Raw genomic sequence first — 13746 nt, forward strand, 5'->3', positions numbered from 1 at the left:
GATATTTTGGTCGTATAAACTCCGTTAAAGAGATCACTTACAGATTCTCTCAAAATTTCACCAAAGAAATAACTTGCATGAAAGATAATTGTAAAATTCCACTCAGTTCGGCAAATGCAAAGAACCAAGTAAATAGCATAGTAATAAAGTCAGCAACAGAGACATACATAAGATTATTAACAAAATGGATATGAAACGAATGGGTCATAAAGGCACCAAAATAATTGACTTGAAAAGGTGCCCTAATATAGTACCAGTATTAAAGGATATTGTAAATCATGCAATATGTAATGCAATAGTCCCTAATGGTTCAAAAAAGGTTGTCATAAGACCTATTTACGAATGAAGATCTCATAAAGACTTCAATAATTATCGCCCAATATCAATACTACCTGCCATTTCAAAAATCATGGATAGGTTTATGGTAGACAAATTTCTGAATTTCCTTGATAAGAATGAAATAATATCAAATTTTCAATTTGGTTTCCAAAGAAATAAACGCGAGAAAAGAAATAACACGAGTCATTTAACAAGCTGTGAACAGCATCAGAGATAAAATGGATAGAAGGCTTAATATGGTAATAACATTTATAGCTCTTAGAAAAGCTTTTGACACAGTAGATCACAATATATTGTTCAAAATTATACTGTATAGAAGTTCGTGGACCCAGCCACCTTTGGTTTTCTAGTTATTCAAAAGGTAGAAAATTAGTCACTAAAATAAATAATGTGCGTAGTACAGATCATGAGGGAGAATCAGGTGTGCCACAAGGGTCTATTCTAGGCCCTTTAATATTTATATTTTTTTATAAATGACATTCAAGTTCTGTCATTGCTGCGAGTTGATGATTTATGCTGATGATCCAGTACTCATATCAATGACGAAGGAACTAAAAGCAGCTAATGATTGCATGAAACTTGACTTAAATAATATCAGTAAACGGGGACATGGTGTGATCAGATTATTAATGAGAAAAATTCCAAAGTCATGTTTGTGAAACATAAAACCTCTGACATCATACATACTCAATTATACATTCATTCACATTACTACCTACATTACCCCACCAATAACTGTTATTGCCCCTTGATGCAATAAGTAAGTAAATATAATTACTTGCGGGTAATCATTGACCTAAATATTAACTTTAGTGAACATATTTTAAAAATAAATTACATCCTTCGACAAGTTCACTAGATTACTAGTTTTGTAAGTTCGAATACCATCAAAGTAGGGTATTTTGCACTGGTTGAGAGTATTTGAAGATATGGTATAACCGTCTGGGGATCTACTGGTTCTACAAAAATGAATATACTAAAAAATTTGCAGCAAAAAATCCTAGAGAAAATGCCTGGGGCTAGATCAAAAAATACAAATATTCAAAATAGAAGAAATATCTTTCAAAAAGTAGAAATTCTGCCTGTAGAGAGGCTGTATAGATATGCCATCATTATAGGAAACTATTTTTATGACAAATATTAAAGACCTGATTTAAATAAAAGGGAATTACTATTAAGGGACAATATTAAGCATATAACAAAAAAAATCATTTAAATCAAGGTAGACGAAAATTAGAAGTTAATGTGCCTCTACTTTTTAATGAAATGCCTAAAGGTCTAAGAATATTACATTCAGTAAACGCTGTGAAAGGGAGAATGAAAGACTGGCTATAATACAGAATGGATTAGGGCTTGGAACTAAACGTGACACAATATTATGTAACTTATAATTGCAACACTTTAAGCTATCATTTTTGTTTACGTGGCACCAGCTGTCAAGCCAAAAGTGACTGGCTTAGCGGGACCAGGATGAGTATTCCATTTAAACATTTTTAATTTATACTACTACTGTATATTATGGTGATCATATTACTCGGGTATATAAAAGATATTGCCTGTAATTGTGAAAAAAAACAATGCAAACACTCAAAAAAAACGGCCGTGGTAAGACAAAATTCCAATCTTTCGTAATTATCACATTTACAGAAATTCTTAACTATGGCCTATTATTGCTAATGGCGTGATTCAGACGCCAACAAATCACGTGCCTCCCAGTCAACAGCTTTGAGAAATAAAGTTGATTATCCATTTTTTCAGTATTAGTTTGTCCGGAAATCCAAAATCAGTTTTAATTACAGATTTTCAATTTATTCAATATTTATTTTATCTATTACAGTGTTTATTAAGTATTTATTAAGGACTGAATTCCTTCGGAATCTTTGTTTGATAGGGAAATACGTTTTTAAATATAAATAAACTATAAAAATTCAATTCCTTCACAAAAATGTATCAAAAAATGTAAATTTAAACAAGGTGAGAAAAATACCAATTCTCGATCTCTTTTTTGGAACATTTTCTTATTCAAAACATTCCTGAAAACATTGAAAAAATATATCTTAGTTACATTCAATTAGATCTTCGAACCGATATCTTTTACTATCTCCTCCATCACTATATCGTGTCTTTAGTTGTAAGCTTTAATGTTTCTGATCTAATTTACAAAATGGAGAAGGATTCATGAAATCCGTCCAGTTTACTCATTTAGCGTGCCTTAGAGCAGTCGGACTATTGCCTTTATTTTTCCCTAAATAAATACCGGTTATATAGAGGCAAATGCCATAAAAATAATTATTATGATTATTACATAATAGATAACTTAAACAGTATATGCACAGGCAAAAAATGTAACCTATTCATCAGTTTAAAAATAATCGACGCGTTAACAGCATGGCCGAAGCGGAGGGACCTTCGCTCCCGTTTGGGGCAGCCAGGCTGGGCGGAGGAGGACACCCTTAAGCGTCTCCAGGCCACCACCATATCAAAACAACATTTGACTGCCAGTGCTGGCACCAGAGAATAGGATCACCCTTTCCCCTGGTGACTCTCCACACTTGTTACTTAAGAGTGGGGCGGGCACAGGTGACCGCGGGAAAGGGTGGTCAGCAGGGGAGGCTTAACTTATGTGGTTCGAGATGATCACTACCGAGCGCTCGTTGTAGATATTCATTTAGCTTTCTTGGTACTCATTTTCTTTTACTCCATTTAAACCTTCAAGATTGTGTTTTGGCAATGGTACCGCTTTAATTATTTTCCTAACTACGTATTTTTAATGTTTGGCTGTACTTATTTTGGTAACATTTATACCTACCTGTAAAAAATTTTTCTTTTTTTAAAGCACGCGCAGATTTTTTCCTGATGGATAAATTATATTTCCCCATCTTTCATACGTCAAAGCATATGTTAATTTTGCTGGTAAGTGAACGTTTATTTTAGAATTTGAAAGAAGTTTTGGATTTTTTCAGCATGAAAACCAAGATGTCTTATATCGAAGTAAGGCTTCTCATCACTTCTCTATTGTTAGAGCGTAGAAAACGAATACAGGTTGATACGTTCAGCGCACAAGGGCCTGTGACTCGAATAACACTTGCGGGTTCTTTTCCACTCCCAAAATTTATGCTGGCTCTATCGGCAGCTTAAATTGTCGTATAGGTTTACATCAACCCATCTTATCGAGGCCAGATGTCCTTAGACACCCGATGCGGTCACCGTTGCTCTCCAATAATGGATTCCACATTGATGATGATCTTCGTCAGCGGCCCTGTGATGCCCTGTTTTCACTTAGAGTGTTAAAAAAGTTATGAGACCTATGTTTTCTTTAGTTTTATACATTATTATCGCACAGTAAATTCTAGTTAATCCGACATAGGGAATTAAATTGTCAATTTGTCATCACGTTTCATTTAGAGGGAAATAAATATTATTACATGAAGTGTGTATTGCGCGCATTTCGCATGATCATAAATAGGCGAAAGTGTTGTTTTATTTCGTTTGCTCTCCCAGATATCCTGGAAACACAACTAAAGACGTTAACCAACCAGAAAACTAAATGGAGTTACGTTTCGTAAAAATTGTTTTCTTCCGTCAGCATTATAAGCAGTGGCATTCATGTAAAATGTTGTTTTGGGTCCTTTTGCTCACATTTCCTGCGGTTAATTAAAATATGAAAAAATTTAGTGTGTAAAATTGGGTTTTAAATGATCATGATTAAGTAATATGATCAGTTTCAGTGATGATTCTCTAAATTTGAGAGTTTAAAATGTATACCCTCCAATATGGCGTAAAAACCTAATGTGACCTTAACCCTTGACCCTACCTCAGTGCTTGCAACTATGTTACTATGTATTTCTCCCCGCCAGTTAACTTTTTCATCCTCGTCCAAACCCACCTCTCAAATGGCTCCATTCTATGCGTACCTTATAACTTCGTTTCCGACCTGTTAAATACCGTTCTCCAAATTAAAGTTATCACCATTAACTTCTTTATGGAGGTAATGCTTCCATAATTGAAATCCGTCAATAATATCCTTTAATGGGAAAGCATTTATAATATGCCTAGTATAGATATCATAGAGGTCTGTTCAAAAGTTATCACGACTTTTGTGTTTTTTCAAAAATATTTATTTATTCATGAATTGTCTCCTTCAAAGTAATCCCCATTCGATATTACACACTTGTGCCAACGTTTTTTTCAATCCTCGAAGCACTTAAAAAAATTATTTTTTGTGATCTTGTTCACCTCCTCCTTCGATACAATCTTTATCTCGTCAATAGTAACGTAGCGTAGTCCTTCCATGGGCCTCTCAGTTTCGGGAACAAGAAAAAGTCGCTGGGGGCCAGATCTGGAGAATAGGGTGGCTGCATCATCATTAGTGTGTTGTTTTTGGCCAAAGTTTTGCGTACAAGTGAGCAGGGGTAGGCATGAGTAAGCAGGGGCGTTGCCATGGTGCAAAAGCCAATTTTTGTTCTTCCACAAATCCGGACGTTTGTGGCGGATTGCTTCGTGCAAATTATGCATAGGTTTCAGGTAATATTTCTTATTTACCGTTCTATCTTGTGGCAAGAACTCATGATCCCTGCAATCGAAGAAAACTGTAAGCAAAACTTTCATATTCGGCCGAACTTGGTGCGCTTTTTTCGGTCGTGCTGCAGCTTCCATTGGGATGATTGAGCTTTAGTTTCCACGTCATAACCATAAACCCATAATTCGTCCCCAGTTATGACCCTCTAAAGCAAATTTGGGTCGTCGCGGACCGAGTCATTTGCAATGTTTATGCGTTGCTGTTTTTGGTCTAAATTAAGCAATTTTGGTACGAATATCGCGGCGACCCGTGTCATGCCCAAATCATTGGTGAAAATCAAATAGCACGAGCCAATCTATATGTTTAGGTCCTTAGCAACTTCTATAACGTTGATTCGACGATTGGCTAATACTATTTTCTTCACTTGATCAATGTTTTCGTCTGTTGTTGACGTTTCCGGGCGTCCGGCACGCTCTTCGTCGTTCACATCTTTTCAGCACTCTGAGAACATTTTGTACCACCCATAAACGTTGCTTCGGTCCAAGGTACCTTCTCCATACGCCACAGTCAACATTTGGGATGCGTCCGCACTTAATGTCGTTTTTCACACAAAATTTGATACTGATTATTGGATCCATTTTTTGGAACAGGCAAAAATCGAAGGCAAGCCAAAACACGTCCAAGCAAAACAGCTGTTAACATTTAACTAAACATTCAAAATGGCCGAACTTTGCGGCAAAATTGAGCAACATAATTACCTACATAAACCAACAAAAAAATCAAATAAACGTAACCCGTGAAAATTCAAAATTCACGATACTTTTTGAGCAGGCCTCTTATATTATAATTGTGTGGAATGAGAATTCCGGTGCTCGTGTTTGTCCTTCATATATCGCATATATGCTTTGAGTGGGTATCTATTACATACAGGTATACGAGTATGTGCATCGCACTATTTTTAACGTTAGGGGTGGTCAACGTTTCCGGATAATGCTTGCTTTAGGGATGCTATCGAGTGTCGCCGCGCATAGACCATTACGTGACTCGGGAGTTACTCCCGAACTGCAGCAAACACCATCACCACATCGCGGTGAAATCTCGCGATTCTAGCTACTTTAGTGCACTTAGCTCCAGCAAAGTGGAGAGGATATAAAACTTGATGGAGTGCTTAAAGCTGAAGAAATCAGGAACGTCGGAGCGAGTCTCCCTTCCGTTTTATATGGTCTCCCACATCAAGAGTTTTGTTTTCCGCTGAGAATCCATTATTTTTCGCCACGGAGACGTCTAACAAAGTTTCCACTCAGATGGTAAATATATATATATTTTTTTAACCGTGGGCCTACCCTATCGTGAATGCATTTTACTTGCCGGGAAAGGAAAGCCCTCCCAAAAAAATGTACCGATTTTGTTTCCTGCCGTCTCTCCCTCTCTTCCCACACGCATTCGGTGTCACTCGTTATAGTGGAGATTTGATGCCCTGCGTCCGTGCTCAAGGGAGGGCGAGTGGAGGGTGACGTCGGCGGCGGCCGTGTCACTCTATATAGCGAAAGCAACGAGATCACGTGCGTCCTCTTGCGCCCGCTCGTGTTTCAAGCGCCCGTGGGAAAGGGTACGTATGATCATCGATTTGCGCCGCTCGGTCGCAACACACAAAAGTCGCTCGGCGCCGGAGAGAGAACGGGGGAGATATCAATCGCAGCACTTTTTTTCAGGGGAGGGGGAAGAAGAGGGACTCCTCTTCTCTCTCCCCCCCACCTCCTCCTTCCCTCCCCTCGACTTGGCATGGTTTTCGGTGTAATCCCACAAATTGCATCCTCCCTGGTCGGCCACACACCGACCCCGCTTCCCCGGACACACGCCCACTCACACGGCCGCATTGGTTCCCTCGCTTCTGCCGCTTTTTCTTTTTTTTATGGCCATTTTAGCATTTGGATCAGGCCCTGCGTTATTCCAGTACTAAAGTGACGATTACAACCACGGATTTGACTTTCATTCGGAGTCCATTACAAAAGATCGTCATTTTCGTGTGCGTATCACACATATCACATCGAGTTCACTGTCGACATAGGTCTGCCTTGGTACTCGAATGGAGTTCTCGCCACTTAAATCGCCATCTTCCGAATGAGTTCGAATTTTTCATTAAAACATCAAACGGATCGCACTAAAAGAAACACCTTAAACGGCGCAATTTTGAATGATTACTTCCCTGGTTTTAAATAAGTTATTCATATATTTAAATGTTGATAATTTTTGCAAAGATCGAAGACAGTATTAGTGAAGTTTAGCATTGGTGCTGTTCGTAAATACCGATGTTGATGGTTGTGAACATACGGACTCGATTCACATCCAATTTGATTAGATCTGGTTTATTATTCGATAAAAGTCGATCTGTTTCAAATTCGTATCCCGTGTGGGATTTTAAGATTTGACAGGATTAAAGATTTGGATTTCCATTTGAGAAAACGAAGATGGAAACGTCAAATAATATGTTTAGGAAATGAAATACCGGTGAATATTACTACTAAATGAAATCGGGAGATGAATAATGCACAGAGTAAATATGGTAAGAAAAGCAATGAAAAAAATTAATTGTTTTGATATAAAAAACACAAAAAGGTAGAAAAACGAATATTTGTATCAATCATAATAGGAATATAACGAGGTTTGGAGTGGAAGCATGGGCCCTATGAAAAAAGAAAGAGTATTGATAGCAGAATTAGTTTTTCTAAGAAAAAGCTGCGGGATGTCGAGAATTGATCATGTTAGGAAGGAAGAAATTGTAAAGCAGGATTTAATTGATTGAATCGACAAGAAAAAATTTTTACAGTGCGGGCACACGAGAGGAGAGAAGTATAATAGATGGTCCAAAAGAGAGTGTGGGAGTGGATGCCATTGTGAACAAAGAAGTGAATAAGACAGCCACCTGGAAACTGGGATGCTAATATTGGAGATGCAATGACCAAACGAAGACCACAATATAACAATTCGGAGAGAAGAGAATACTAGCGCCAAAACGGATGGAATTAACCATGCGAGCTTAACTGCGAGAAACGACAACGAAGTTGTAAATGTCAACTGCTTATTTATAGAACATAGGTTAGGGACGGGAAAGGCAAGGTCTGGGCCCGTATCCTGGGAGGTCCTGGATTCAAAGGATCGGACACAGAATGCGAGCGATGTACTTGACGGCTTGTCTACTCCATAACTAGAACACAGTGACTGTAAACTTTGAACTTCATGCACTTTGAAATAGGCTCGCTGAATTAATTATCACCGTTATTTCTCGCGGACTTCGAGAGGCTTCAGTCTTCTTCAGGTTTTATATAATCTCTCGCGTGCCCTCGTTAGTTTATGTAAGGGAACAGTCAACTGTAATATGCACAAATAATTCTGAACAAAAATATAAGATAATCGATTTTATTCCAGAAAACTAAGATAAAATAGGGTTTGACATAATTTAAACGTATCATTCAGTGCCAGAGTTTAGTTAATAAACCCAAGGACTATAATGTAGCTACTTTGTTTTCTGTATAGCGCTCGCCATTATCCAGATAATATTTTATCCCAAGGATGGATTTTTTAAGCCTGTGTAATAAGTATACCTCAGACGTTAATTTTAAGGGTTACGAAAAGGAGAGGTTATAATCATGTACCCATTTCCAACATAGCGAAGCCAGTAGCTTCGATAACCTTGATGCCCCTAGAGGAATAATGTGTAGAATGCATCAATGTCATAGTTGTTGCCAAAAAAAATTCCCTCTACCCCAAAATATTTTATCTTTACCATCCAAACTACACTTGTGTACTTGATATACCATTTTTCTCCATTAAATTAATTATTCTGTGCGGTCGCATGTATTAAGAAACAATGGAAAAGTTACCAAGTGGCCTTATTTAAGGCTCTATGTGTTGTGGTAAGTAAATGAAAGCTCAATCCTCAGGCGAAAATTAGCAACTTCAATTTTAATCGTATCAAGTATTGCTGTTCATCTACTTGATGCATTGCCTTGTCTTCTGTGTGTTGAAATGTCAAATAATGTCTGAAATTTTCATTTAAACACTCTGAGACATTTGAGACATTTATATTTTAAATTTTCAATTGTAGGATAGAAAAATAATCACAATATTTTTATCAAAGTATATATAAAAGGATCTTGAAGCTTTTTGTTGGTTCTTTTAATTCAAGTGCCTCTGAATATGTATTTTATGTTATCATTTAGCTTGTGATTTGCTCCGATGGAGCCGGCTACATCATCCCACGGTACTAAACCTCTTTCTCCCTTTCCCTGTCTCTCTCTCCGCCCCCTAGACAATGCTGACGGCCATCTCCATGTCTGCCATCGCGACCAACGGCGTGGTGCCGGCGGGGGGGTCATACTTCATGATCTCGCGGTCGTTGGGCCCTGAGTTCGGCGGCGCCGTGGGAATGCTCTTCTACACGGGCACCACGCTAGCCGCCGCCATGTACATCGTGGGTGCCGTCGAGATTGTCATTGTGAGTACTCTGCCCTTTGCTACCATTCCACGTCCTATCTTGGCAAAAAATAAAACTTGCCTACCTATAAGGTGTCAAGGTGATGACGTTACATCGACCTGGTGACGGAAATCCGGTAATATTTTTACAAGTTTTGACGATAAAGTCTGCATTTTCTCTACTGTGCGTCGGCACTGAGTAATCTCTATTCACGTGGGTCCCTTAAAAAGTTATGGCAGGAATTTTGTTTCCTAGTGAGTACTTTTTCTCAAAGAAATATAACTTTAGAAGATGGAAGGGAAAAATTTTCTCTTGTTACTGGCTTTATTTGAAACAAGAAGGTGTAAAATGGAAAGAAGGTGTATAAGTGAAAGAAAAAACTCCTAATCTGTAATCACTGTTACGTATTTTTTATTCATTAATCTCACAAAAAATGACTGTAATCATATTGCATGTGACAACACAGGAATTAAGGTTTACCAGCATATAGTAGGACTGAAAAGTTTCAAAAGGATCTCTGAACAGATGATACGTACGCAACGGTAATTTCGAATTAGGTGTGGGTTTTTTTCTTTCTTCTTATGCGTACTTTCTCCTTCTTGCACTTACTTAATCCAAGCGTTGCTTATAAGGGGAGGATTTTAACCCCTCCCACTTAAATTTTATAATTTCTTCGACAGGAAGCGTTCGCCCGAAAAAATTGTTAACATGATACTTGAAATAATCCGCGGGTGATTGTCATGTATTTTCCATATATATCTTTACCAATGAAAGAATTTCGTATCCATGAACATCATTGATTAAAATTTGCATAGGAAAACACCTCTTGTCCTTGTTGTTGCAGAAGGGAGTTCCTTGAATTCTCCAATGATCCTCTCTGCATTCCCCAACGAATCATGGAAAAAAGCCGGTATTTCCATGAAAATGAACGGGAAATTGTGAATTACCCAAATATTTTGAGCAAAATTGAATTATTTGGGCGTAAATAGTACTCGTAAATTTTAAATTAAAACCGTAGAAAATGACTGATTTTGCGCGCGAAAAAATATGACTATATTTCGGTGCCTTTTGCGTTCTGTCTGTGTTCACGAGCATGTGCTGTTCCTTTAAAGATAAGATTAATAATAATTTCGAGGCAAAAACGAAAATAAGTTACTTAATGGTTCACCTCTTTAGAACTAAATTAAAACCTTCCATAGTTTTAGAGCGACGGTAATACTTTTTAATGTGCATTAAATTTTTTTTTAAAGCCTTAAAGGCTATCGATTAGAATATTGTCTTTCAAATGAATGATGCATCGGCAGGAGTTAATTTTGCCTAATTTTAAGCAATCTTTTTTTTCTTGGTACACATCTTAAATAATACTGTTGACTATTATCGCACTTCAAAGTCATCAGAGTCTGTTCACGAAGTTAAAGAAGACGTTTTTTCGAACCCTTGTTACTTAGACCATGTTCTTAAATTGCACATGAGTTCATTTTGGAGAGCGGGCATTACTGTAAGATGTAACAACCATAAGGTTCTAAATCACCTTGACCCAGTCACACGTTGCTCATGACAAATTTCCTCTTGGCGGTCGTCCCCGTAGTTCTTATTTTGTTTACAGAATATTAAAATTTTGCGAGCTCAAAAGTTTGAAAGAATGCATTCTTTTCCCATTGTTTTTCTGTTGATTAAACGGATGATTGCGATGAATGTTCAGTTAGATGGGAGCTGAAGGTCTTCCGTAAAATTTCACAATTGAAATTCTTTCCCCAGGAAATGATGGCTGTGTCGAGCCCCTGAGCAAATGACGCATGAGAACCCCTCTGCACTTGTGTATTTATATCACAATATCTTATCGCGCATGGATACGACCCTTCTCGCTCCGTAGGTTTCTTCCCCCTCTCCATATCGGGAAGATTGATATGAAGAATATATCGACGTGATGTCGACGCGTGGTAGTTTCACACGACCCCACCGATGCGACGCCCGTCATCAATCGAGAGAATGGGGTAGGGCGGCAAACATGCGACGGCTTCATTCCTGGAACGGCGGCATCTAAGATCTAACCGGAATAATAAACCATACTCAACTGACATTAGCGAGTCCTTTTCCAGACTAAACCTGTGATTTTCTACTACGTGCCGTAAACTACAGTGATGAAAATCCCTAAGGAAATTGGGATATAAATTTGTTCAAGGCGTTATTAGAGCACTGTCTAAAGAGCATTGTCTAATATTAACTTAATTAAAATGTCTCGCTGTATTAGTGCATGTCGTAGGGTGAGCATAACGAACAAAAAAAACCATCACATGGACCCCATTTTCCCTCAAAATGCCCAAAAACAAGTCCAAGTAATAAAAATGGTAGCTGAAAATAACGGTTTCTGCTCCCAATTAGTTGAGAAATTGTAAATGAAAAAAATAGAAAAAAAGCAGTCACATCCATTTTGACATCCACCCCAAGAAAGGCACATCGAAATGGAAAAGAACTTCTGGGGAATTTATCTCGTAAAGTGACCAGAACGTTTCCAGAGAACAGAATAAAAACAGCCTTCTATAATAAAGGCAACCTAGGGAACCTTTTATCAAACAGCAAGAATGAATTTCCCATCGTGGAAAAGAGTGGAGTGTATCAATTGCGTTGTGAGTTATCTGCTGTTTATATTGGACAAACTGGGAGGAAATTCCTTGAACGTGTAAAAGAACATTACGTCTATTTCAAAAACCGAAATCCTTCTTCCCATCTTGCCAAGCACCTAAAGGGCAATAACCACACAAGTGACTTTGTTCCTGAGATTTTACATTTGAAGAAGAAATGTGTAAGATAAGATGCCTTGGAACGTTTGGAAAATTCCAGGAACAGTCATTTTTAGGGTAAATTGGTTAATGACCTGATGTAATCCTCCCGCTCCCCCCTCCTGGACCTCCCTCTGTTCCACAGCCCCTCTTCCTCCCTGATGCCATACCCAACCACCCCCTCCCCCTCCCCCCCATACTCACACACCACTTTCCCTACTCTTTCCCCTTCTCTCAATTTACCACCTCCCCCCTCTTCTTCTCTGTCTAGTTTATAAAGTGTGCGTCCATTGTACTTCACCTGATGATGGCTTTGTTAGTCGAAACTTAGGTCGTGCATAATCTATTTTATTTGTGGGAGAACAAAGTATGTATTTTCCGATATGAATCGCTTCCAAAAAGTGACACCTCAAACTATTCTGTTAGTCCTTTACGAGTTACCTCGTATTTTGGCTGATTTTTTTAAAGTTTCGTTTTCCATCCACACTATTTAAAGCTTTCTCCAGATTCTTGAAGAATGAATATTATATGGTATTTTGGAGTCTCCGCACGCTTATCATTTTGAGAGGAAGAATATTTCTTTTGTTTCTTCAATGCTTCCAAATAAAAATTTTTCTTTATTTTAACACTCGGCGTTTTTACTCTCTATTCTCTGTTTGATATTTGGTCAATATTCTCGTCGCATGGTTATCAGCCTGTTTGAAAGAGCTGTCACAATTTCATATCCTTATTTTTGGTATGAAGGGGGTTATGTTTTCTGAACGTCTATCAATATTTCTAATTTTGTGCGCATTCGATTGGTTAAAATGTATGATACGTTGGAGGCTTATTTCTTGATTTTTCAAGCGAATTTAGAGAGAGTATACCGCCGATTTCTGTTTCCTTCTTTCCTCTCAAATTCTTTACACTGGCATCAAATTGGCTATGTGACTCATTTGAAAATATTACTGCTTCTGCGTATGGAATTTCATCTCATCTAAAGTCATCTTTTTCTTTGTGTATCCTTGAATCCATTTCCTTCTCGTCATACAATACTCTCGCTTCTTCTATTCTTTCCATTTATTCACTTTTTCTTGATACTCATTAAAGAAGCATTTTTCTGTTGCTGTTCTTTTAAAAGAAACCGTTCCACCTGCTCTTGTTTATAAACTCCTATTCTAATATTTAAATAAGCCTTCCTTTTTCTCGAAAACCGTGTTTTGTTTGAATTTATTTTCATCCCATACCTATCGCACTTACTTTTCCATGCGCTCAGCAATGCTTATAACCCCTGGGATGACTGGCAACCTAAGCTTGATCATCAGCAAACCTGATTTTATGAATTCCACGCCGACTTTCATTCCTATCTTCAGTTCTTCTCATGCCTCTTTAATTATTTCTTCCACACATACGTTGAAAAGCACAGGTGATAATGGACACCCCTGCCTTACTCTTCTTCCTAACACTGCTCACTAGGTTAATGCATTTACCATAAATTTCTTATATGTACTCCAGCCATTTCTTCATAATCTTTCCTGGTTCAATTGTAATTTTCCTCACTTATCCTTCATTATTTGCATAGATTTTTCCTTCTTACTTCCTGGCAGTACTTTCATCTTCCTGTATAACGTACCAATTTTACCCTTCCTCTGTAA

At 37.9% G+C, this 13746-nt stretch overlaps 1 protein-coding gene across 1 annotated transcript in view; it reads left to right on the forward strand.

The window, feature by feature from the left end:
* LOC139691049 (solute carrier family 12 member 6-like) overlaps positions 1 to 13746 on the forward strand; it is a 223565-nt gene that overhangs the window by 160498 nt on the left and 49321 nt on the right. Inside the window, 1 exon segment of the mRNA XM_071588775.1 lies at positions 9168 to 9353. Within this exon segment, the coding sequence (XP_071444876.1) occupies positions 9168 to 9353 (186 nt within the window).

Source organism: Hetaerina americana, unplaced genomic scaffold (assembly GCF_022747635.1).
Source record: "Hetaerina americana unplaced genomic scaffold, ioHetAmer1.1.p SCAF_3, whole genome shotgun sequence".
In the NCBI taxonomy this organism is placed as follows: domain Eukaryota; kingdom Metazoa; phylum Arthropoda; class Insecta; order Odonata; family Calopterygidae; genus Hetaerina; species Hetaerina americana.